The 23,356-nt window shown below is 39.9% G+C and overlaps 1 protein-coding gene across 7 annotated transcripts in view; it reads right to left on the reverse strand.

Annotated features, from left to right (window-relative positions):
* Nucleotides 1–23,356, reverse strand: part of LOC124721246 (CLIP-associating protein 1-A) — a 245,297-nt gene that overhangs the window by 52,023 nt on the left and 169,918 nt on the right. For all 7 annotated transcript variants that reach the window (XM_047246107.1, XM_047246106.1, XM_047246110.1 and 4 more), the window contains 2 exons: nt 13,131–13,248; nt 5,049–5,198 (listed from right to left, as the gene is read on the reverse strand). In XM_047246107.1, coding sequence (XP_047102063.1) covers nt 5,049–5,198; nt 13,131–13,248 — 268 coding nt within the window. The remainder of the gene's footprint in view (nt 1–5,048; nt 5,199–13,130; nt 13,249–23,356) is intronic.

The following is a 23,356-nucleotide window of genomic DNA, read 5'->3' on the forward strand; positions in this document are numbered from 1 at the left end:
AGGGGGGAGGAGCACACAGACAGAAGGGGGGCAGGAGCACACAGACAGAGGGGGGGAGGAGCACACAGACAGAGGGGGGGAGGAGCACACAGACAGAGGGGGGGAGGAGCACACAGACAGAGGGGGGGAGGAGCACACAGACAGAGGGGGGGGGAGGAGCACACAGACAGGGGGGAGGAGCACACAGACAGGGGGGAGGAGCACACAGACAGGGGGGGAGGAGCACACAGACAGGGGGGGGGAGGAGCACACAGACAGGGGGGGGGAGGAGCACACAGACAGAGGGGGGGAGGAGCACACAGACAGAGGGGGGGAGGAGCACACAGACAGAGGGGGGGAGGAGCACACAGACAGAGGGGGGGAGGAGCACACAGACAGAGGGGGGGAGGAGCACACAGACAGAGGGGGGGAGGAGCACACAGACAGAGGGGGGGAGGAGCACACAGACAGAGGGGGGAGGAGCACACAGACAGAGGGGGGAGGAGCACACAGACAGAGGGGGGGAGGAGCACACAGACAGAGGGGGGAGGAGCACACAGACAGAGGTGGGGAGGAGACGGACAGAAGAGGTGGGGAGGAGACGGACAGAAGAGGTGGGGAGGAGACGGACAGAAGAGGTGGGGAGGAGACGGACAGAAGAGGTGGGGAGGAGACGGACAGAAGAGGTGGGGAGGAGACGGACAGAAGAGGTGGGGAGGAGACGGACAGAAGAGGTGGGGAGGAGACGGACAGAAGAGGTGGGGAGGAGACGGACAGAAGAGGTGGGGAGGAGACGGACAGAAGAGGTGGGGAGGAGACGGACAGAAGAGAGGGGTAGCAGATGGACAGAGATAGGAGGAAGGAGTAGATAGGCAGAGACGGGTGTAGGAGGAGATGGATAGAGAGATGGAGTATGCAGGCAATGCCAAGTATTCAGATAGTTGAATTACAAAGACTGGTAAGGCAAGCATAGAAACATTGAAGGCAGAGGTGGCTAAAACACGAATTACTGATGAAATATAGGCACTCATCAATGAAATAAGGAAATATATGGAATCAAAGGACATGATTGCTAAACAACAGTACTAGATGCTTAATACGAAATCAAAATGAGAAATAAACAAAATCAAAGTAAATGAGAAAGAACTTGTAGGGCAACAGAAAACACTTGTTCACAAGAAAAGAGTCACCACATATAAAAATTTCAAACATAATATTTTGGAAACCACTTACAAAGTACATTTGTGGGTACATGATTATGTGCAAAGACTGAGCAAATATATGGCAGGAGAATATAAAAAGTCTTTATTACGCAGAAGAACAGTTACACAGTGAGAAGAGGAGACTGATGTGGGAGAAGAGAGATATTACAGGCATAAACACCCATCAAAGGGAATGTCAACTACTCACATGACAGCACAGCAAATGTTTGGGACAACAGTTCCACAAGTACTATTCAAAAGTGTGATGATCAACAAATTTAAATTAATTCAATTGTGTTCAATGTTATAAATCTGATCATAACAAATACCTTCAAAGCAGTAATGATTAATGGCAGTGACACTGCTGGTGGTGTAGTGGTAGTGTGTTATGATGAAAGATACAACCCAAGTGTCTCGTGACACTGAGTACCAAAAGGTGATACTATAAACAAAAAATAATAAAAAAAGTAGTGTCAAAATGATGATAAAACTACAATGTTAACAAACTGTTTATGGTGGTAAAAACTGGATCTACATCACACCTCAAAGCTCGCTTCAACCCAAATACTCCAAAAACAAAAACAAATTAGATTTCTGTAGAGAGCACAATTAAACCCTACTGTCTACAGTTTTCTACTCATATATATACCTTGTATCATAAAAAGAACAAGTAAAAAAATCAATCTAATTATTGTAACCCTTACTTGATACGCTTTTATGGAGCAACATGCTTGACACATTGGGGCATGGAGGTAGTGGGTGGGGGGATCGCACTCCAATGACAAAAACTGTTATAACAAATAATCTACTGAACAACTTCACTTGAAAACTTTTATAGCTGCTCAAAAATCTCACTTTTTGAAGTTATATGGGTTATATAATCAAAAAATAAGAAAAAAACAAACAACAAAAAATTGAAAACATTAAAGGTTCTTTAAAAGAAATCACGTAAATGGCCAAAAATTTAACTGAGTTTCCTGAAGTTAGAGATATACAGGGTGGTCCACTGATCATGACCGGGGCCAAATATATCATGAAATAAGCGTCAAATAAAAAACTACAAAGAACAAAACTGAATGGAGAAACCAGATGGCGCTATGGTTGGCCCGCTAGATGGCGCTGCCATAGGTCAAATGGATATCAAACTGCATTTTTTTAAATAGGAAACCCCATTTTTTATCACATATTCATGTAGTACGTAAGGAAATATGAATGTTTTAGTTGGACCACTTTTTTCGCTTTGTGATAGATGGTGCTGTAATAGTCACAAACATATGGCTCACAATTTTAGACGAACAGTTGGTAACAGGTAGGTTTTTGAAATTAAAATACAGAACATAGGTACATTTGAACATTTTATTTCAGTTGTTCCAATGTGATACATGTACCTTTGTGAACTTATCATTTCTGAGAACGCATGCTGTTACAACGTGATTACCTGTACATACCACATTAACGCAATAAATGCTCAAAATGATGTCCGTCAACCTCAATGCATTTGGCCTTACGTGTAACGACATTCCTCTCAACAGCGAGTAGTACGCCTTCCGTAATGTTCGCACATGCATTGACAATGCGCTGACGCATGTTGTCAGGCACTGTCGGTGGATCACGATAGCAAATATCCTTCAACTTTCCCCACAGAAAGAAATCTGGGGACGTCAGATCTGGTAAACGTGCGGGCCATGGTATGGTGCTTCGACGACCAATCCACCTGTCATGAAATATGCTATTCAGTAACCACTTCAACCGCACATGGGCTATGTGCTGGACATCCATCATGTTGGAAGTACATCGCCAATCTGTCATGCAGTGAAACATCTTGTAGAAACATCGGTAGAACATTACGTAGGAAATCAGCATACATTGCACTATTTAGATTGCCATCGATAAAATGGGGGCCAATTATCCTTCCTCCAATAATGCCGCACCATACACTAACCTGCCAAGATCGCTGATGTTCCACTTGTCGTAGCCATCGTGGATTTTCCGTTGCTCAGTAGTGCATATTATGCCGGTTTACATTACCGCTGTTGGTGAATAACGCTTTGTCGCTAAATAGAACGCGTGCAAAAAATCTGTCATCACCCCGTAATTTCTCTTGTGGCCAGTGGAAGACCTGTACACGACGTTCAAAGTCATCGCCATGCAATTCCTGGTGTATAGAAATATAGTATGGGTGCAATCAATGTTGATGTAGCATTCTCAACACCGATGTTTTTGAGATTCCCGATTCTCGCGCAATTTGTCTGCTACTGATGTATGGATTAGCCGTGACAGCAGCTAAAACACCTATTTGGGCATCATCATTTGTTGCAGGTCGTGGTTGATGTTTCACATGTGGCTAAACACTTCCTGTTTCCTTAAATAACGTAACTATCCAGCGAACAGTCAGGACACTTCGATGATGTTGTCCAGGATACCGAGCAGCATACATAGCACACGCCCGTTGGGCATTTTGATCACAATAACCATACATCAACACAATATTGACGTTTTCCGCAATTGGTAAACAGTCCATTTTAACACGGGTAATGTATCATGAAGCAAATGCCGTCCGCATTGGCGGAATGTTACGTGGTACCACGTACTTTTACGTTTGTGACTATTACAGCGCCATCTATCACAAAGCAAAAAAAGTGGTTCAACTAAAACACTCATTTCTTTACGTATTACACGAATATGTAATAAAAAATGGGGGCTCCTATTGAAAAAAAACGCAGTTGATATCCGTTTTACCTATGGCAGCACCATCTAGCGGGCCAACCATAGCGCCATCTGGTTTCCCCCTTCAAGCTAGACGAGTTTCATTCTTTGTAGTTTTTTTCGTTTGATGCTTATTTCGTGAGATGTTTGGCCCAGTCACTATCAACTACATAAAGAAGCATATTTATTCTGAAAAATGAAAGGTATGCCTATCGTGAAAAAGTGAAAAACCTGTTACCATCAAAATAAGCAAAGTTTTTATTGTTTAAGAACAATATTCAAGTGATTTTGATTAGAAAATAGAAGAAACCTGTTCATTATAATGAAATGAAAGAATTTCAGTCAAATTTGCATAGCTTTGACATGTACACTCATCACAGATTAATGTAAGTCCCATAGTGCTTAGAGCTGTCACAGATTAATGATTTTTGTACACTTCAAGTAACCTATCACATATACGTCGAGTTTGCAAATTACACACCATCTCATTATTAGAACAGAACATCTATTGTAAAGAAAAAAAGGAGAGAAGACATGATAAAACAAAGTGCACATACTTGAAATAAAATGCATTTAAATTTCACAGACTCGATCTAACTTGACACCCTTGGGTGTAGGCAACCCCAGTCAACTTAGGATGGTTGCCATAGACAAATGGCCACTTTCAGAGTGAAGCAACTGACTCTAGGGTGTAGTGGTACTATAAAAATCATAGTAGATAGTGCTATAAGCCCAAGTTTCTACGTTTTACATAGTTAAAGTACAGTCTCCTGCAGATGGGTGGTTTACTTGCTTCTGCAATTCCTTCTAATTGGTCCCCAGAACCATTAAATTTTCAGCAAACAATTTTGTTATTATTCTCTCTCCTATCCCTATTGTCACTTGTGACATTACATATATTATCCATCATCACAATGAAAAGCAATGGAGATACTCCACTTCCTAGTTTTACATCATTTTTCTGTGTTAGTCATCCTGTTCTCCCTTTTCCCACTCTCACTGAACTCTCATACAATAATTAAGTACAGAATATTTTGAATATATTTTGTAAATACTGGTACCACTAAAAGGTTACTCTTAATAATTCTTTAAAGCTGACAATTGAAACAGACATTTTCCTTCAAATGCTATGAAAGACGAGCAGAAAAATATAAAACTTACATCACCAGACCTCCTGTAGCAATCAAGAGATCGCTCTGAACACACACTGGATGTCTCACTGTCATCTGAATGATCATCAAACGATCTGTATGCCTTGCGGCTGAGTGGTACTCGGCTGCCAACTTCATTTCCGTCAACTGAGTCGAATGTCTGTTTGGAAGTAAGAAAGTTGCTGATGTAAGAATAGCCGTATAAAGTATTTTAACACTTAAATGTACAACAATTAAAACAACAATTACAATGAATGTTCTGAGAAAGTAACGCAAATTACTGGTTCTCCAAAACCTTAACAGCAAACTATTAAGTCCTCTCCTTCACATATGTTTACTGGTCCTCTCAAAATCACAATATACCTTCCTAAGATATTAACCTAGACATTTTTATCCAAGCAAACACCATCACTTTTGAGAGGGTCAAAACCATGTCGGCTGAACATTTTGTTTACTTTTGTAAAGAGAAAGGAATCGCACAAGACTAGATAAGGGCTGTAAGATGACAACAACTTATTTTAGGAGTGTCACAAAATATTTAGGTTTGGTTGCCCTGATGACAGACACACACATTGTCTGACGTAGGTGTCTCTCTTTCCTCATTATGTGGATTCTTTCCAAAACCTCATTAGGTTGTTGCAGTAAATAAATTTACAGTCACCACTTTATCTTCTTCAATATACTTAAAACCACTTCCAGTTTTTCTTTGTGATGAGATCACGTGTGGCAGGTAAGTTTGCTTCGAATATCAAGAGCCTAACATTTTATGTACAAACTGAACATTGTGTTAATGCCTTAACCACACTAACTATAACTGTTTATATCAGAATATGTAATTCATCGGTTGTAAACTACACTTTAAGCATTCTATAAACTTTGGTAGTAGCATCCTAACTTGAACAAACATAATTTCAGTTTACATCTATTTTAATTAAAGAACCTGTTTTGAGGAATTTTAGAAGTTTGAGTGAGGTGTACAACATATTTCATAGTATATCAATAGCTGCAAGCTACAGTTGTGCATTCTACAGATTTTATCAGAAGCATTTAGTTTCTTACTTGGAGTGTAGGTACTTACATAATTTGAATATGTTTATACTTTTTTTCTACTACTATAAATATCAAATTGCATTCCATTCATTTTTCCTCTCAATAACAGTACATACTGCCTGTAGCAGTCATAAAGGTCTGCTTTTTTCAAACCTTGTTATATGGGTCGATTAGTGAGCATAATTATGACAAAACAGAAGTTTGAGACAGAAAGTTCCAACAGCTTGAAAGAATCAGAAAATTTGATTACAATTTCTTTATCATCATAAAACAAATCAAATACTGGCTGAAAACACTTCAGTTCTTAAACAGAACTTCTAATTTTTGAAGTGCAACAGATCCAAAAGTTAAAAGTGAAGCTGCACCCCTAATTTTAAGTAATTTATTTGCTAAACAGAAAAAAAAATATTGCAAGAGAGACACTGCAGCCCCATAGTAAATGCTATTAACAGGCCCAGACTCAGCCAGTTAATATTTCTAAACATATGGAAATTGTTCTAACTGCTGTCAGTTGACTGGAAGCTGCTTTAAGGGGTTTTCTGGGTTGGCTTTTGACAGAGAGAGAAACATACAAGATTCACCAAAGTGCCTTATGCACTATCCTCTCCCAGGGATACTGACTCCTTTCCAGGAAATACTGAATCTATCATTACTTGTCAATTCCAAGGTTGTACTTTGGTCATTCTAGCGACCAGCAGATAGAAGTGAGAAGACACATCCTGTTCATGGAACTGCAATGACTTTCACAATATGCAGCTCTGCCCTCAGAACTGATTGCTGCCATCTGATTCTTAGCTGAATGCTAGGTTTGAACCAGAGATTTCAATGGTTATGCAACAAGTTAGGCTGAGACTTCCAACACTTGGGCCAGCAGATTGAGAACTGTAGAGTTTTCCTAAATTGATAAGGGGTGGGCTACACATCACAGGCTGCTACACAAGTTGCTGATTGGGTGCAGGGTGCACACAAGCTATTGTTAACTACTACTACTACTACTACTACTACTAGTATTATTATTATTATTATTATTATTATTATTATTTCAATTTGATTACTGATCCAGTTTAAGATAATGATAGCTATAGGAGGCCTTGAAGTTTTAGTCTAAGATCTGAAGAAATGTCCCCCTCAGAAAAAGACAATTACAATCTTAGTGATCAGCTGTTAATGCAAAGCAGTATGAGTTTCAGGGTAAATCAAAGTGTATATCGAAATGATAGGTTAGTAGTAAATTGAGGTGGTGTATTCATCACAGTAGGCAAGAAATTTCACTGAGATAAAAACTGATGCTGCATTCAAGATGGCGTGGGCAAGAGTCAGATTCAAGGGTGAGTGTAAGCTTAGGAGTTGCTCTGTTGCCCACCAGAACCATCCCCTCACCTCAGTATTACATACATTTCCCAGTCATACTGTAATCATAGCAGGAGACTTTAATCATCCAGCAATCAGTTGGCAAAATTAACAATTTTGTAAGGGGTTGACATGACAGAAAAACTTTGAAACAATACTAATTGCTTTCTCTGAAAATTACTTGGAACAAGTACTACAGAAGCCCGCTCAATGAGGGAAGTATATTACATCTCATGGCAACAAATAGTACAACAGCATGTGATGGAGGAGATCCTTCATGGTATACAATTTATGTAAACCTAAAGAAACATATGCTACTTGGCACATAGATAGTCGTTTTTCCCTTGCTCTATTTGCGAGTGGAATGGAAAGTACATCATACAGTATCATGCAGATTATGATCATAGATGTAGATCTATATTTGTTGAACAGCAGATGTAAAACAGAATGTTAGGCTACAGACAGACGGATGCTGAATAAAGCACATTTCCTTGTCAACGGGGCTACGAGGGAAAACTTCCATGACTATCGCTACAGAATCTTGAAAAATCCAATGCAATTCTGGTCATATGTAAAGGTTGTAAGCAGCACCATAGTTAGTGTCCAGGAACTCATGGATGATACAGGAATTGAAATAAAGGGTAGTAAACCAAAAGCATAAATGTAGAACTCTTGTTTCCAAATGTTTCTTAACTATTGAATGAAGTTCCAGGACCCAATAGACCCCTTATAAAATTCTATGAAGAATTCTGTGGCTGAGTCAGTCTCTCTTTTAAGGATAATGTATCATGAATCTGCAGGAAGGGGGATGATGACTGTCCCCAGTGGCTGGAAGAAAACACACGTCATGCACATCGACAAGATGAGCGGCAGAAGTGATGCACAAAACTATTGTTCAGTTTCATTGACATCCATCTCCTGTAGGACAGTCTGAGCTTAAACATAATGAGGTACTTCAAAGAGAATGACCTCGTCTGCCAACCAGCGTACATTCTGAAAACATTGGTCATGTAAAACTAACTAACATATTTTGCACATGACATACTGAAAGCGAAGGACCAAAGTAGTTTGGTACACACAGTATTTATTGACTCTGACTGTATTGAGAATTTCTTTGAAGTATTGGTTAGGATGTCAATGAGGCAGTCTTTGTGTTCTCGCAGCAGGACAGACGAGTACACCCTTCATTTATGAATTATTTTTATGAGCTTAAAACAGGAGTGATTTATTTTCAGTTATCTGGGTGGTTACTAGATTAATTTTTAAATTTATTGCATATTTGAGTACTTACTATACACAGTATAGCATTTTAATACCTGGGTAGTGTAGTGTGAATAGGGACTATGTAATGTAGTCCAGTGTGGATACGAACTGGGACTGCTGTATTCGAATGCAAGTTGAATTGGTGAACCTTCACTCAAAGCTCAATGCGGTGCTGTCTTCAGTCACTCAGCTTGAGGCTGCTGCCGATGGGCGTCACTGCGGAGGGCTGAAAGTGGGGATCTATAGTATGTCCAGCACATTCCATGTGTCCCTCGACTGGTCCACTACTGTTGATGTCCCTGTTATTGCCCACACTGAGGTTGACCCCTCACCAGTGGCTGAATGGGAGGTCATCCCAAGGTGTGACAGGCAATGAAAGACTTTCTGAGCTGAGAGGGGAGACTGATCAAAATACCTCTCTGCTTTGTCTTGCAAACAGGATCATGATACTATCTACGGCTGATACACATCCTGAGCCACACGTAGTTGCTTGCCCTGTTCTAGAGGAAGCCTCTCAACCTGCAAGGTTGCAGAGGGTAGGATCAACAGCCGTTGGAAGCTCTAATGTTAGGCACGTAATGGCACCCATTAGGGACATGGCTACCATGGATGGGAAGAAATCCAGTGGGCACTCTGTGTGCATACCTGGCGGAGTCACCAAAGGGGTGGCACGGGTCCTTCTGAATGGCACAAAAAGTAAAGGATGTAGGTGGTGGCTCATGTACGTACCAACAATAAATGTTACTTTGGATCAGAAGAGATTCTCTCTGGTTTCAGGTGGCTAGAAGAATTGGTACAGACTGCCGGTCTTGCTTGCAAGATGATGGCAGAGATCACCATTTGTAGCATCATCTACAGGGTTGACTGTTGACCTTCAATTATAGACCTTTGATACAGAGCTGAGTGAAGGGTCTGAATCAAGGGCTCCGACAATTCTGTAACCATGTAGACTGGAGGAGCCTCGAGTTGCGCCACAGGATGGTGGGCAGGTCAGAGGTCCACTGAACACAGAAAGTGTTGAGTGGGGAGGAGGGGGGGGGGGGGGGGGTGCACGCGTGTGGATTGGACTGGGTGATTTTTTAGGTTAGAGGGCCTCAGGGACAGACAAAATAAGTTTCAATTTTGAAGAGTGATGGTCAGGCACAGAACAAGGGTTGACATTGGAACCGTGATGGTCAGGCACAGAACAAGGGTTGACATAGGAACCGTAGGTATTATATTAGTAAATTGTCGTAGTTGTGTTGGGAAAGAACAAAAGAACCAGGGGCTAGAAAGCACTGAAGCACAATTCATTCTAGGTAAACAACAGAAAAATTCAGCCAAAATTATTACAAAAGACCTGACGTTGTTCAGAGAGGATACATTTAAATACAGTTGGTGGTTACTGTTAGAAGTAGTCTAACGAAGTTTGGACAAGAAGAGAATAGAAGCTTTCGAAATGTGGTGCTACAGAAGAATGCTGAAGATTAGATGGTTAGATCACATAACTAATGAGGAGGTATTGAATAGAATTGGGGAGAAGAGGAGTTTGTGGCACAACTTGACCAGAAGAAGGGATCGGTTGGTAGGACATGTTCTGAGGCATCAAGGGATCACCAATTTAGTAATGGAGGGCAGCGTGGAGGGTAAAAATCATAGAGGGAGACCAAGAGATGAATACACTAAGCAGATTCAGAAGGATGTAGGCTGCAGTAGGTACTGAGAGATGAAGAAGCTTGCACAGGATAAAGTAGCATGGAGAGCTGCGTCAAACCAGTCTCAGGACTGAAGACCACAACAACAACAACGAAGTAGATAGTTCCTGTGAGTTAGTATATGTAGAGGTTATACTCAACAACTAGAATAAATTAATAATTGGTTCCTTTACTGACCTCCAAAGTCAGATGATACAGCTGCTGAACAGTTCAAAGCAGTCTTCTTTCGAACAGGTACCCCACTCATACAATTATACTTGTTGGTGACTTCTGTCTAGCCTCAATATGTTGGCAAAATAACATATTTGAAGTCAGTGGCAGATACAAAACATTGGCCGAAACTGTACTAAATTGTTTGTTCGAAAATTATTTTAAACAATTAGTTCAGGAGCCCACTAAAAGTGTGAATGGAGGTGAAAACACACTCGACATCTTAGCAACAAATAACCCTGATCAAATTGGGAGCATTGTGATGAATTCGGGGTACAGTGAATGCAAGGTCGTTGTAGCGAGACTGAATACCGCAACACCCAAACCTAACAAGAATAAACACAAAATATACCTATTTAAAAAGCAGAAAAAATTCGCCCGACGCTTTCCTAAGGGACAGCCTCCATTCCCGATGAACTAACTATAAAAGTGTAGACCACATGTAGCTTATATTCGAAGGAATGGTATCAAAGCAACAGAGAGATTTATACCAAACAAATTAATAGCAGATGGAAATAAACTCCAATAATACGAAAAACAGGTCAGAACACTGTCGCACAAGCAACAAAAAAGCATCCCAAATTTAAAAGAATGCAAAATCTCCAAGGTTGGTGATGTTTTACAGAAGCTTGAAATTTAGGGTGAGCTTCAATGCAAGGTGATTTTAATAGTTTTCACAACAAAACTCTGTTTTGACATGTGGTAGAAAATCCAGAGAGACTCTGGTCATACTGGAGGTACACCAGCGGCAAGACACTATCAACACCTTCAATGCACGATAGTGAAGGTCATGTTGTCAATGACAGTGCCAGTAAGATGGAGTTAAAATACAGTTTTCTGAAATTCCTTTACCAAAGAAGATAACATAAGTTTTCCAGAATTCAAATCAAGAGCTCCTGCCAACATGAGTAACTTAGATGTCGATATCATCAGTGTAGCAAAAAAAGCTAAATCACTTAATAAAGTCCTCCAGTCCAGATTGTATACCAATTAGAGTATGCTGATATAATAGCTCCATGCTTAACAATCATATACAACCACTCACTTGCCAAAATATCCTAACCTACAGACTGGAAAGTTGCAAATGTCACACCAACACTGGAGTAAGAGTATGAGTAATCCAGTGAATTACAGACCCATACCACTAATGTTGATTTGCAGCAGGATTTTGGAACACATACTATGTTTGAACCTTACGATTCTTAAACCAAGTGTTAAGAATGATTAAATTATGCTGTGTCCAAAATTTTACCAGGTGCCTTACTCTTTCATTCCTTTTCCCAGTACATATTCATCTTTTTTTTCTTCTTTCTTTCTTTCTATTTTTCCTTCTCTTTACTACTGTCAAATTCCAGTCCCCCTTCAAAATTAGGTTTTCCTTTCCACTTAACTACCTGAACAACATTATATTTGTTATTTCCCATTTCAACTGCACAGCTCTCACCACATCTCTCTAGCCTCCATTCTCCTGGACCCTGTCAAATCATTTAGTTTAGTCTCATCAACATGACATTCTCACTACATCGCTCTGGCCTCTATTCTTCTGGACCCTGTCAAATTATTTATATAATTTTAGTCTCATCAACATTACATTCTCCGAGTGTTTTCCAGTCACATTTATTTTAGAGGTCCACACACACACACACACACACACACACACACACACAAAAAAAATCTCTCTTTTCTGCAGTTTAGTAATGTTCTCTAACTTCTCAGGTTCACCACTATGTTCACTGCTTTAGAGGACTAACTGTCAAACTTTGTATCTGCCAGCACCTCCTATATACATTTTTCTGTACTACTGCATGTCTCAATCTTTCACTTTTGACCTTCCTTCACCCTGAAGATATGCAAAACGACATAACTGTCAGTGTGTGATGAGTTAAGATATATGAGGGTTCTACTGTAACACTCTTAGAATGCATGAAAGACAATTAACGCTTCTACTATTTGGTGAGTTGTTACCTCTACATTTTCATTAGTTATTCTAGAAATTTGGTAAAACAATAATACTAAGTTACCTTATCTGCAAAATGTCAATTTCAAAAATAATGTTTTTGTAAATTTTTGACTTACAAGAATACGAACAGTAAGAGTGAAACTGAAGAGAATGAATTGCTTTTATTTCTGTGTATTCCATGCCAGTTTTCAAAATGCTGAAAACTTTATGTTCAGTTTCCTCGTAGTTACGTGTGTTGCCAAAAAAAAAATATATGTAGCCTTAAGGCTTATAAAAAATATTCAGTTCCTTTTTTAAGTGAGTGCAAAATTATGCTTTGATTTTTACTCAGCATGTTTCAAAAAGGGAATTTTTATACCAACAAGTAAACATAGTATTTAGATCACAAGTAGTCATCTGAGTGTTCTGGCCCTTCTCCATTTCTATAAATGTAATCTAAAGAAAGAATTGCATGTCTATGAACTACTGTCAGACTTAGCACATATATTTATGTTACACAGGTGCACACATAAAAAAGAAAAAAAATAGTGACACAATACACTCAAAATAACAATGGGACACTTACCAAGGCATCAGCTAGTGCAGACTCAGCTTCTCGACTCTGTTGTAATATTTTTTGGGCCATCACTGGTCGGGACTGTCCTTGGCGATCGCTCACATTGCCAATATGTCCAGACCTCCCTCTGTAGAAAATACAAATTCCAAGTTCACAACAAATTCTATTACGAGTATAGTTTAAATAAATACTGAAAAATGCAACATCACAGAGTGTTAAGTCACATTCGTATAAAATACTCTTAAATCACATCACATATTTCAAGAATATTACAGTTAAATTTATTTTTCCCATTCAGTCATTCCCTTTTTTAAAGCTCTGTACTTCTTATTCCTGAAAACAATACTAAGTCTGGTTTGTTGTTACTAGAATTCAACTGTACTTTTCATATCACCAAGTACTGTTCATAGAAAATGTAATAGGGAGACAATTTCTAATGAATCATAATGGATAGCAAAACGCTGTAATATTCATACCAACCTTTGGGTTATCATTAGTTTTACTTTAAAAAAAAAAAAAAAAAACAGAACGAGTTATGGTAGACATAGGATATATTACACAAATTAAATAATAATGTCTGTAATAAAGAAAGAAAATTAAACATACATTCACATGCTCAAATAATGTCTTAACTGGTACATCAATATGCTTTAACCATGGACCTGAAAAATTCACATTTGTGATAAATGCTAATATCTGTGCAAATTCCAGCTCAAAATGCAAACTACCTAATAAATGCTACTTTGTAAAATGTACCTAAGTGAACAGGATGGGAGTAACTGAAAACTGATAAAAATTGTAACATGTTGACCAGTATGGCCTATCAATTTGCAGTTGCTACTGTTCAGCCATAAGACAACACAATTAAACGTATCAAATACATCATCAAATAAGTTGATTTCAAACTTAATTACACTCAACATTTCAGCTATCATTAATTCACCCTTTTGCCTTTGGTTTTGTAGAGAGAGTGGCCTTAAACATAATGTTACTGGCCTTAAACATAATGTTATTTTTAGCGAGGCCTTAAACATAATGTTATTGTTAGCGACTAGCAAGCAATCACTGCATGTCAACATCATTCGATTTCTATCGATTCACCTATTCCAGTCAACTACCCAACCAGAAGTCTTCCTGGAATGCATGCATATATTTCAGTTCTGCTTCTACTATCTTGTTGGTTCTATCTGCCTTCTGTAGTGTTACCAAATATGGATGTACATCTACATACCTACTCCATACGGTGAGTAGCTACTAGTCATTTCCTTAGCTGTTCCACTATTAAATGTGGTGAGGGAAAAACGACTATCTATAAGCCTCTGAAAGAACCCTAATTTCTCTTACTTGATCTTTATGGTCCTTATACGAAATTTACGTCAGCGGCAGTAGAATCAATCTGCAGTCAGTTCCAAATGCTGATTCTCTACATTTTGTTGATAGTATTCTGTGAAAAGAACATAAGTCTTCCCACCAGGGACACGCTGTGATATTCACACGCTGATCGAACCTACCAGTAACAAATCTAGCATCCTGGTCCGAATTGCTTTGATGCCTTCCTTTAATCTGACCTACTGGGTATCCCAAAGATTCGAGTAGTACCCAAGTATGGGTCATACTTCTGTTCCATATGCAGTCTTCTTTACAGATGAACCACACTTTTCTAAAATTCTTCTACTAAATCATAATCGACCATTGCCTTCTACTGCAGTCCTTATGTCCGCATTCCATCTCGTATCACTTTGCAACATTACAGATAAATATTTAATTGAAGTGACCACATTAGCAGCACAGTGCTAATGCTGTATCTGAACAATACTGGAGTGTTTCTCTTACTCATCTACATTAACTTACATTTTCCTACATTTTGAACTAGCTGCCATTCATCACACCAACTATAAATTTTCTCAAAATCATCTTAGATCCTCCTACAATTACTCAACAATGACATCTTCCCATACTCCACAGTGTCATCAGCAAACAGCAGACTGATGCTCACCTTGTCTGCCAAATCATTTATGCATATAGAAAATAAGAGCGGTCCTATCACACTTCCCTGTGGCACTACTGTCCCACCCCCAAACTAACCAACCAGTATGCCCAGCCTAAGAAGTCTGACATCTGTAATAAAGGGTGGCCGCCAAACCCTATGACGCCTGGACGTGTTTTCACCTTGGTTTCGCCACATGTTTAAGAAACTTACCACAGCAGTCCTCGAACATTCAACAAGTCGTGCAGTTTTCAAAATGCTTTTACCAAGCCTCCAGGCCATCACAATCTGCCCTGGATACAACTTGGATAGATCACATGCATTCCCATTCTACACATAGACAGTACGATCACTGACAATATTTGTACCGTGCAAGTGTCTGACTCCCCCTCAGGAGACACCGCCTTAGCGAAACACTGTCCGTGTGGGCGAGGGGGTTTGTGTGATCCAATGAAGTGGAGGGCTATACCGGCGGTGGTGTAACTACCGGCAGGGCCTCCCAAGCCGGACAGGTCTCCATAGAGGATCCAGACAAAGTGTGTCTCACAACGTCCCGTCTAGTGTCCTGTCCTATCCTATTCTGTTCTGTCCCATCCTATACATTCCCTTCCTTTCCTTTTCCTGCTTGTGATTGTGCGGCAGCAGACACAGTCCCCTAATGTGGACAGCGGAAGATCCTTGGAAACCAGGACAACGTTGATGCACATAGGCCTTACTGCGAAGGGATGGATAGCGTTCTGTAGTCGTGGTGAAGACAAGCTATCTAAGGGGTAAGGCCCTGAAATAAAACCTTGGCAGGTGTCCAGGCCATGAGGTGGCAGCCCCACCAGGACACTCGGGGGCTGTGGGCTGATAACCCGCACCACCAAAAAACACATATCACAGAAACTAAAAGGAGAAACAGCCGGATGGATCTTAAGGATATGACCTTTGGCCTGAAAAGGAAAACCCGTATCGGTTTTTGGAATGTAAGGACGTTGAGAGAGGCAGGGAGGCTAAGACAGGTTGAAAAAGAGATGGAGAACTATCGACTAGATATATTGGGACAAAGTGAAGTAAGGTGGCCAGAATCTGGGGAGTTCCAAACACAAAATGGTGGAATGTTGCTGTATGCAGGTCAGACAGGTGAGGACGCGATGCATAGGAATGGTGTAGGGCTCTTACTATCTAAAAGAAGCAAGAAGAGCTTACTGGAGTGGAAACCAGTCTCAGAACGGATAATAACCGCACGCTTTAAAACAAATGTGCGATATGTCACTGTAATTCAATGCTATGCACCTACTGAAATAGCTAAAGGAGAATTAAAAGATGCATTTTATACAGAGCTTAACGGAGTCCATAGACAAACAAATTCTAGGGACATAAAAATTTTAATGGGTGACTTGAACGCAAAAGTTGGTTCAGAAAATGAAGGGCTTGAACATATCATGGGCGTGCATGGCATGGGGATCAGGAATGTAAATGGCGAACTTTTGATAGATACATGCGCTGAACATGACCTAGTCATTGGAGGCACATTGTTTCCACATCGCAACTGCCATAAGATAACGTGGGTTTCTCTAGACCACGTTACCGAAAATCAAATAGACCACATAGTCATAAGCCGCAAGTACCGACACTCTCTGTTAGATGTCAGAAATAGAAGAGGGGCAGACGTTGGAAGTGACCACCATCTAGTTTTGGCGGAATTCAGACTGAAGATAGTGGCAAACAGAACCAAGCTCAATCATAGGTGCAAGAAAATAGAGGTGGCAAAATTAAAAGACCAACAGATCAAAGAAACATTTGCCTTTGAACTACAAAACAGATTCCAGGTCCTCTCTGAAGAAAACGTTATGGAAGAGGGAATTGAAACATGCTGGCAAAAAATCAAGAACAGTTATTTATATGTGGGAGAAGAAATCTTAGGATTTAAGGCACATCAAAGGAAGGAATGGATCTCCGATGCTGCATGGAATGAAATCAGCCACAGGAAAGAACTAAAACTTAAGTTAAATTTTTGTAAGACAAGAGCGCAGAAGAGCGAAGCGCATAAAGAATACATGGAGGCGAACAAAAAAGTGAAAGCATTGCTACGTCGAGATAAAAGGAAATGGATAGATGAGCAAGCAAAATTAGCAGAAGAGGCAGCAAGACAAGGAAATATGAAAGAGCTCTACAACATTACCAAACGGTTGTCAATGAAGAACTTCAGACATGAAGGACCAGTTAAGAACAAGAATGGTGTGATGCTTACAACTCAACAGGCACAGCTACAGAGATGGGAGGAGCACTTCAGGGAACTGTTAAATTGTGAAGATAACCAAGAGGAACAGGAAAGAGATGTTCCAGAGGAAGTTGAAGAAGATCAAGATATAAATTTGCAGTGCCCCACAATGGACAAAATTAGGATTGCCTTGAAAACACTAAAAAATACAAAGGCTCCAGGCCTAGACAAAATAGCACCAGAGCTCTTAAAAGCCGATATTGAAAGTACTGTTAAAATGCTCCATCCTTTGCTGAAGCATATTTGGCTTGAAGAGAAATCTCCAAAGGAGTGGAAAAATGGCTTGGTGGTAAAGCTCCCAAAAAAGGGAAATTTGTCAGACTGTAATAACTGGCGTGGTATTACATTGTTGTCAGTGCCCAGTAAGGTCCTCACCAGAATTATTTTAAACAGAATTAAAGAATCCCTTGAAAAGCGACTGCGTAAAGAACAGGCCGGTTTTAGGGCACAACGCAGCTGTGTTGATCTTATTAACACTCTTAGGATCATCTTAGAGTAAAGCAAAGAATTCCAAGCAACCATGTACCTGGCATTCATTGATTTTCAAAAGGCCTTCGATTCCGTGAAACATAAAGTGCTCTGGCAGGTGTTGTGGAAGTAGGGCATACCACAGAAGATCTTAAACATCATAAAAGATCTATATGATGGCTACGAATGCTGCGTACTCCACAAGGGAAATATGACAGAGCCCATAAAAGTAACAACTGGAGTCCGGCAGGGTTGCATTTTGTCACCAACACTTTTTCTACTCATTCTAGACTCTGTTATGAGAAGAGTCACAGCAGGCAGGAGACGAGGAATCCAGTGGGGGATCCACGAACGTCTGGAGGATCTGGATTTTGCAGACGATATAGTTTTATTGGCTCCAAGGCTGACTGATATGCAAGCTAAATTAAACTTGCTGAAAGAAGAAGCAGAGACTGCTGGCCTCAAGATAAATACAGACAAAACAAAGGAAATGAGAGTAAATTCAGGGAACATGGAGGTGCCCCTGTTAATAGGTGAGCAGCGAGTGGAGACTGTCAACTCATTCCTGTATCTGGGTAGTATAGTGGCAGAAGATGGTGGAGCTGGAGATGACGTGAAAAACCGCATTAAAAAGGCAAATGCTGCCTTCATACAATTGTATCCAATATGGAAAAATAGAAATATCACATACAAAACAAAAATCCGTATTTTTAATACAAATGTGAAAGCTGTCCTTCTGTACGCCAGTGAAAGCTGGAAAATGGATAAAAAGATAACAACCCAGTTACAAAGCTTCATAAATAGATGTCTTCGACGCATCATGAATATCTGGTGGCCAGAAAAAATATGCAATGAGGAGCTCTGGCGAATAACAAACCAGATACCTATAGAAGACCAGATACGAGAGAGAAAGTGGGGCTGGTTGGGGCACACCTTGAGAAAACCAGATGGAGCCATCGAGAAAAAAGCATTGGAATGGAATCCCCAAGGAACAAGGAAGAGAGGAAGACCAAGGGGCACATGGAAGAGGACAGTGGAAGGGGAAGCAAAAAGAGTCGGTAAGACCTGGGCAGAATTGAGGCAAATGGCAAAAGACAGAGACGGATGGCGAGTTCTCCTGGATGCCCTATGCCCCCATAGGGGCCAAAGGAATTAAGTCAAGTAAGTCAAGTGTCTGACTAGCAGTCATTCTGCGCCAGGTGATGCTGCTATCGCCTGGATGAGTTTATATCGACAGTAGGTCGGCGGTCATAATGTTCTGGCTGATCAGTGTACATAGGTAAGATGATGCATACTGCTGAACATGCTTGATGAGAACACTAATAGAACACCACACTGCAGCAGCATAACAAGTCAGCAGTTGCAGAACATTGCCTATCGGAATCGTATGGAATGTATTATGATCATACTACACAGACTTCTAACTTAGGGAACTGTGTCATTAAAGGATTATTGAGATTGGGTATGGGAACTGCTGACCAGTCTTTAGTAAGAGCTGAGAACCCACTGATTAAGAAGAGGAAGGAGATATCTCACAATTAACTGATTTTGGTGGAAAGTGGAGCAACAGCAGAGATTCCACCAGGATGCATCCCTGGTCACGAACTGTGGCTAGAGCAATGTGTCAACACGATGTGGAAGAGCACCGCACCAGTCCCTAAGCAGTCAGTTCACCATCAGCACACCCAACGATGGCAATGTGGCTGATTGTCGAAATACTGTGCCCATTGCACATTCACATCTGGCTGTTCACCTGTGAACTATTTCACCATGAATTATGCTTGAGGAATCAGTTACCCATTGTTGAAAGCTTACATTGTGCTTAATGACAGAAACAATACAAAGACAGTTTCAGGAAAAGTAATGTTCAAGTTTTTGTAAAAGCCAATATTTCATTAGATATGCTGCAAAATCACGAAATACCAATTCTCGAAAGAAGATGAACCATGCATGAGGACTTTATGTGAGAAATATTTACCAGGTAAGTTATTTATATTTCAGATTTGAGACTTTTGTCAATTTTGAAAATAAAAGGCAAAGCAGACCTCAGATTTAGTGCACTAATTTAGAGAATATGCATTTTTTGTGCGCACACACAAAAGACTATCAGCTTATCTGCACTCATTTAGTGATGAATAGAAGTGCTGTCTCAAGTCTGCTGTTCACTGTTGCTACTAAACCTTAAATGTCACATCGGAATTACCAAAGTCACACACGGACACATAGAATATTCATTTTTTGTTATAAGGGTACCATTCCCCCCCCCCCCCCCCCCCCCCCAGAAATGTATCAAATAGCAGTAAATGATTTTCTGTGCATTGCCATGCCACATAATTAAAAATTTAGAAACCAACTGCATACAATCATAGTATATTGCATAAACAGGTAGTGTTTTCTATGTTGCTTTTCAGATTTTTTATCCAGTACTTTTCACACACTGCAGCGCTATTCACCAGATTTATTTCATTTGTCATATGCACAATGTGTTTCGGTAAACAAGTCCCATTGTAAAGTGGGTTATATTACATTTTAGGTGTGAAACTTGATGCATTGTATGTGAGTTGCTATGTTGCAGCGGTGACTTAAACTGTAACATAAACACATGAAAACTGTTATGTATTTGTCTTTTATATGCTAGCAAACGGTAAAGTGATTGCAGTTACAAAATTCTGAATGTTCTCTTATGAAGAAAATCATCTGCTACTCATCACTTACAAGTTCACTTCAAAGTTTCGTAAATATAATTACTTTCACACTTGGCACCAGGTAATATACAGGGTGTACATAAAGTCCGGGAACGCTTTCAATTATTTACTGCATAAGAACCAAACATTGTACAGATGTCATACACGTCATTTTGAAGAGAAACTTTTATTTTTCTTTTCCTTCACGTATACCGCCACAGCGTAGTTTGGTAATTTGCTGATAGTCAGTGCTAGTCACGAACATGGTGAGTTCAGGTGCAGAGCGAGCTTTCTGTGTACGCCTCCCTGATCACCAGATCTCACTTCGTGCGGCTTTTTTTTCTGTGGGTCACATTAAAGATCTGGTGTATGTACCGCCTCTACCACATGATGTAGCACAGCTCCGGGAGAGAATATGGGAAGCGACTGCCATAGTCGACAATGTCATGCTGAGATGGATATGGCAAGAATTCAATTACCAAATTGACGTCTGCCGTGTCACTCATGGTTCGCATATCGAATGTTTCTAAAAAAAACTTTCAGAGTTTCAGTTCAAAATGCAACATGTATGGCATCTGTACAATGTTTAGTACTTGTGCAATAAATAATTGAAAGTGTTCCCAGACTTTATCGACACCCTGTACAATGGTAAAGTGTGTGTGTGTGTGTGTGTGTGTGTGTGTGTGTGTGTGTGTGTGTGTGTGTGTGTGACTGGGGGGGGGGGGGGGGGGGGGACCATCCTACTATGGCTAAGAGCAAAGTGGACAACCCAGTGGCATGACATGCAGCTGAACAAAACATGTTTGATTTCAATGGCTGCTTCAAAACCGGGACCAAGTGGATTGTCTCCTCCACCACAAGCTTTTCTATCCCTCCCCCTTCCCCGCCCCACTCCAACTTATTGCTTTCATTCACTGTGACACGTGCATTCTGTCTGCAGCAGCTGGAGATAGAGGTTATGTGTGCATGAGGTGTGTCTGCTTGTTTGAATGTGTGTGTGTGTGTATTTATGTTTTCTTTTCTTAAGAAGGCTTTGAGCAGAAGCTGAATGTGTAAAAGTCTTTTTGTTGTGCCTATCAGTACATCATCTATATGGCCAACAGCAATCTATCATTTTCATAATACTGTCGATATTCCAACCTGGACTCTCCATTAAGGAAATTTAATTCATCTATGAAAGAAATGGTTTATAAAACACTTGCAAGGACAATTCCTGAGCATTGCTCATCAACCTAGGGTCCTTACCAGGTTGGATTAAAAGAGCCAATGAAGTGTGCCACGTTACATCACAAGATCACTTAGGATTCAGAAGATCATTACAGAGATGCTCAACAAGCTCCAGTGGCAGACAGTACAAGAGAGGCAATAACAGAGAGGTTTTCAAATGAAATTGAAGGTCGTACATTTCAAGAAGGGTAGGGCAACATATCACTTCCTCTAACAGACGTCTCCTGAAATATTAGTGATGAGAAAACTGCAGAAGCAGAGCTCATACTGAGATTTATTATCAGTCGTTCTTCACATCATGACTCACAAATGGAACAAGGACGGGAGAAAAATGATAGTGGAACCAGAAATACCCTCTGCCACATATAATAAGGCAGCTTGTGGAGTAGAGATGCCGAGGGAGATCTATTGGTGTGTATGGCTACAGGTTCGTCATTCACAAATTACTAAATAGTACAATGCCTTGAATATTAAAAAATCAGCATATTAGCCTTCAATACTACTCATGTTACTAATGATACATACTTATTATACTAACTGATAACATTTTAATACTTGTTTACAGTTCTTCACAACATTTGACAACCATAACCCTACTGGAGTCACCGTTTAACATTCCAAATTCTGAAGGATTAAACACACATTAGAATTATTCTGTATCCAAATGTATCAATTGAGAAATCAAACATTGAATGTTAATCATTTGTCCTGTCAAAAATCAATAATTCCTCACATTCAAAACAAAACCACCATCATGATTCACAGAATTTGCATGAAAACATAAGTCTACTTACAGAAATTCTTATGTTACAAAAATTACCTCTATTTACCTCTAACACATCATCCTGACTTTTTAAAATAACGTAGGCGGGAGACTTGATTAACTCCACAAGACTGCACGTCCACTTCTTACAAACAAGTATAGGATAATTTGTTGCATGAGGTGCCATGGCCAGTAAACCAGGTTTACGAAAGAACAGAGCAGTGTTGAGGAAATGGTGGAGTAATGCTTCAGTGATGTCAAAGTGTCTAGCCTTGCAATTCTTGGCATGTGCTGCACCACACACAGCTTTATGTGAGATAAGAAACAAACTAAGCTACACTTAACTTGTTGATTCAGAAGTTTGTTAGTCAAATGGCAACAACAGTGTGTATTATTCTGGGTAGTAAACTAGTTCGATATATAGCTAGAAAGAGCAGACCAATCCAACAGGTCAGAAATGTAGATTATGAGAAATTTTGTTTTCTAAAAATAGATTCAGTTAAGCAACAAGTTTGGCACCTTGGAAAATAATGTTATACAGTCATGGACAAAAGGGGGCAATGATTTAGCGAAGACATTTACGCAATCAGTAACAGATGTCACACATATGGAGAACAGAAATGAAAAGAAAATTTCAATTAGAACATAGCAGCTACTAACAAGAAACCAAGAATTTTAAGCAAATAATGAAAGAAGCATGATAAAACATACCGAATTAAACAAGAGGTAAAATATTTATATTCAAGAGTATGTGAGGTCACACAATGTATAATTTGTGTTGAACAATTGCAAACAATATAGGAATTTAGAAAACAAAGTAGGAATTATTATTTGGTAGAC

The sequence above is a fragment of the Schistocerca piceifrons genome, chromosome X (genome assembly GCF_021461385.2).
Source record: "Schistocerca piceifrons isolate TAMUIC-IGC-003096 chromosome X, iqSchPice1.1, whole genome shotgun sequence".
Lineage (NCBI taxonomy): Eukaryota > Metazoa > Arthropoda > Insecta > Orthoptera > Acrididae > Schistocerca > Schistocerca piceifrons.